At 37.1% G+C, this 3,958-nt stretch overlaps 1 protein-coding gene across 1 annotated transcript; it reads right to left on the reverse strand.

The window, feature by feature from the left end:
* Positions 1–333: 333 nt before the first annotated feature.
* On the reverse strand, positions 334–1,302 carry LOC101974009 (trace amine-associated receptor 9). The gene has a single exon (XM_005343080.4). It carries the CDS (start codon positions 1,300–1,302, stop codon positions 334–336), a length of 969 nt encoding a protein of 322 aa, XP_005343137.3.
* Between the last annotated feature and the right edge of the window lie 2,656 nt (positions 1,303–3,958).

A 3,958-nucleotide genomic window follows, 5' to 3' on the forward strand; every position in this document is an offset into this window, starting at 1 on the left:
ATTTGAAGAAACATGTAAGAATTTCAGAGAAGAAAGTGGAAGATCAGTAATCCATAAAAAATACTAAATTAGAAGAAACTTACAATCTTATTCATCTGTCACTAAATTCTACTTGAAGACGACAAACATCTTAGAACAACTGTCAAATGTAAGACCCTCCTACTTGGTCAATAATTACACTTGCCTCTCAAAATCCAAGTATTTATTTTTGCACTTGATCTTAGTTATCTTCGAAATCCCTGTGGTGATCTTTTCAATCTATATCTGCTTCTCCAGAAAATAAGTTAGTTGTTGATGAATCACTCCTTAAGACTCTGCCACTTACAATAAGTTTTATCGCTTTCCTAAACCAGGGGTAAAAAAAAAAGCATATATCAAGGGATTCATAGCTGAATTATAATAAACACACCACACTAGTATCTCATAAACATAGGGGGGAGTTATGAAATTCATATAAGCATCAATCACAGCATCAATAATGTATGGTAGCCAAGAGATAAGAAAGGCTGCCACAGCGATCCCCAATGTTTTAGCAGCCCTTCTTTCTCTTCTCGCTACTCTCTCCTTGTAACTCTCTGAGGATGATTGAGCTTGGCTACCTGTACTTTCTATCTTCCTAGCCTGATGCTTAGCCACCAAAAATATCTTACCATATATAAACACCATGGCAACAGTGGGTAGAAAGAATAGGAGGAAACAAAGCAGAACCCAATTTTGATTCAATGGAGCCTCACAGCCTCCTACACAGGTGAGAGCAACTACTAACTCCTCAATTCCTTCTTCATTGGCTCCAGTATAGAAGATAGAAAAACTATATATGACTGAAAAGAACCAACAGAGAACAATGCATATTGCTGAAACCGACACCGTGAACTTGGTTGGATAGGTCAGAGGATCAGTGACAGCAATATATCTATCAATAGAGATACAGCATAAGTGAAATAAAGAGGCAAAACAGAAAGATGCATCGAAACACGTGTGAAGCTTACAATAGCTCTCCCCAGAGTACCAGCAGCTCTCCACAGACCTCACAGTGCTGAAGGGCATCACCGTCACTCCCACCAAGACGTCCGCACAGGCCAAGGATGCGATCAGGAAGTTGGTGGGTGTATGCAGCTGTTTGAAGTGAAGGATGGCAACAATGACCAGTAAGTTTCCAAACGCAGCCAGTACAGCCACCAAACCCAGGACCGCATACAGGATCACTCGAGGGCCTGGTGAATAAGGGGTCTTAATGTAGGATCCATTCGCATGCTCGTAACAGAGCTCCACAGCTTCATCTTGGGAGAAATTGTTCACCATTGCCTTCTTGCTTGAATTATTTTCAAGTTCCCAAATTCCCAATTTTTTTCAACTTAAAAAAAGAAAGAGATGGCAATTTCCTGGGCTTCTGGGAGGGAAAAATATCTCTAGTTACAGTGAGAACAATTTTATAACAATATTTTTTTTTTGCACATTATCTATAAACTCTTGGCCTTTCTGAAAAGTATTGCTAAGGTTTTAATGCATTCAGAGCAGGAACTTTTTGCAGAAAACCATTAAAGATACAGTCAAAGCATATTGCTAAATAAATGGCTGACAACACACTCAGTCTGTTGTCTATATTACAAAATTTAATTTGTGAATTATCTAAAAAGTTATTTTCTGCCTGTGTCACTTTACCTTTTGAAAAATCTCATCTGTAGCCACCAGAGTTGAAAATAATTAGGCCACCAAACACTGACTTTTATTTCCTGAGCTAGCTCCTCTGAGCAGCCACTTTGGCAGTGACAAATTAGAGTTCTTTTTTTTTTTTTCCTCAAGAAGGAAGAAATTACACCTCCTTCAAATTATAATCTCAAAATCCCTACAGAGCAAGAGTTTACTCATAATCACTTTAAACATAATTTGGGAAACATTTTTTATTGCTTGTAATTTTAGAATTTTGGATTTTTAAATTTCGTTTTTGTTTATTTTTGCTTTGGACAGCTTGAACTGACTTGGAGAAATCTCTTTTTCAAATTGACATTAATCAGTGTTAAAGTATTTCCCAAGCTAATAGCCAGTTTTCAGTGTCCAAAATCGGTAAGAATTTATTAAAACAAGCAATAACTTACACAGTACATCACCTTGGGTCCTTAAAAAGCAGTATAGTTTTAAACCTACTACAGAGTAGTGGGCAGCGATTGGAGTGGGCTGGAGTGGTATTTTAAATTAGCCATGTCCCTGGAAGTGTAGATTCATGCTGTCATCTAAAGTTCAAATAGAGAAATAGGGGCCAAGCTGGTTTCTTTAGACATTTGGTGCTTTTTTTTTTTTTTTAATGAGGTATATAGTCTAAAGAAGATTTTCAGAATCCACCTGACCTGACAGGTGAATAATTTTTACTTTATTTAACTATGAATAAGTGCAACATTGCATCTGAATCTTCAAGCTAGAGACTGGACTACTTTTACTTTTATTTACCCATACCTTGTCTGGAGTCTGCTGAAAGTGCAGGGTACTTGGAAAAGTAATATGTATACACGTAGGTGTGTGAATCTTTATCTCTATCTGTACACTTTTTGGTCATAAATCTATATAGTCTGTGAGTTTTAAATGGTGTGTGTGTGTGTGTGTGTGTGTGTGTGTGTGTGTGTAACATCCCTGGTATCGCAGGCTTCACTAGTCTGTGAGTTTTAAATCAATTCATTTTGACTTGATTTCCTAGTTCATGTTCAAGCTCTCACTGATACGATGGCTCAGAAGTAAGTCTTGTTGCAGTGTCTCCAGGTTGCTCCTGGGGTTCCCCACATGGTGCACCTATGTGTTTCCAAGTTGGTAATGGAATAAAAACATGCTGGTGCCCACATATTCTCTTCTCCTGCATCAGCTTTCCTGATGAGGTCCTCCACATCTCTTGCTTTATTCTCAAGATGACTAAAGGGATCTTACCACTGCCACCATCGGAAGTGCTGGGTTTGAGAGTTTGTGTAAAGGATATTGTCTTCATAAGTCTTGGAAATCCCTGTTTTGCCAGCACCCAATAATAATGCTGTTGCATAAAAGAAAATGACCCCCTCCCTCAGTTCCTTAACACACACACAAACACACACACACACACACACACACACACACCATTTAAAACTTATAGACTATATAAATTTATTACCAAGAAAGTGTACAGATAGAGATACACACCTATGTGTATACATATAACTTTTCCAAGTACCTTGCACTTTCAGCAGGAAAATACCAGCTTTTCATTTCATCAAGTATTCTATAATTTGCCTTTTCATAGAAGCAAAGATAGTTGAGTAGCAATGAGCACTCCTATGATCCATATCTTATTGTTTAATAGTTCTCACCAATGAGAGGAACTAGGGCTTCTCAAAGAAATTATTTGATCCAATGACAGGACAGAAAGGGAGTACATGGAGAAACAAACCATTTTTATGCCTAAAACTTAGAAATATATTCTTTTAAATGTCAGAGCATTTCATAAGGACAATATTGCCAGTGTGAACTTGTAAATCTGGCATAATTTGAGTGCCAAAATAATTGTGGAAAATTTTAAAAATTATAAGCCTTTGGAAAAATGGGAATCAATTAGGCTACACTAATGAGATAGAGAGAGGGAGAGAGAGAGAGAGAGGACAGAGAGAGAGATGGGCATTATAATTTTGGAACAGCACATCAATATTGGTTCAGGCAAAAATCATTAATGAATATTAACTTTGACAAGAATCAGGTATTTGAATGTTAAAGTGTTTCCCAAAGATTGCTTATTTGTTGCAAAAGTAAAAATAGTACCTGCACAGTGGAGAAATAATACCTAGTCTAGAAGACCACAATTAGCATCACTAATGAAGGGTAGATTGGCAAGCATGCCAAGAAGCACATAATATAATGAACATGGTATTCCAGGTAGGTAGGAATAACTTATATCTAATCATAAAGAAATTTCAGACAAAACCCAAGTTGAGAAACTTTCTATTTT

The sequence above is a fragment of the Ictidomys tridecemlineatus genome, chromosome 8 (genome assembly GCF_052094955.1).
Source record: "Ictidomys tridecemlineatus isolate mIctTri1 chromosome 8, mIctTri1.hap1, whole genome shotgun sequence".
Taxonomy (NCBI): Eukaryota; Metazoa; Chordata; class Mammalia; order Rodentia; family Sciuridae; genus Ictidomys; species Ictidomys tridecemlineatus.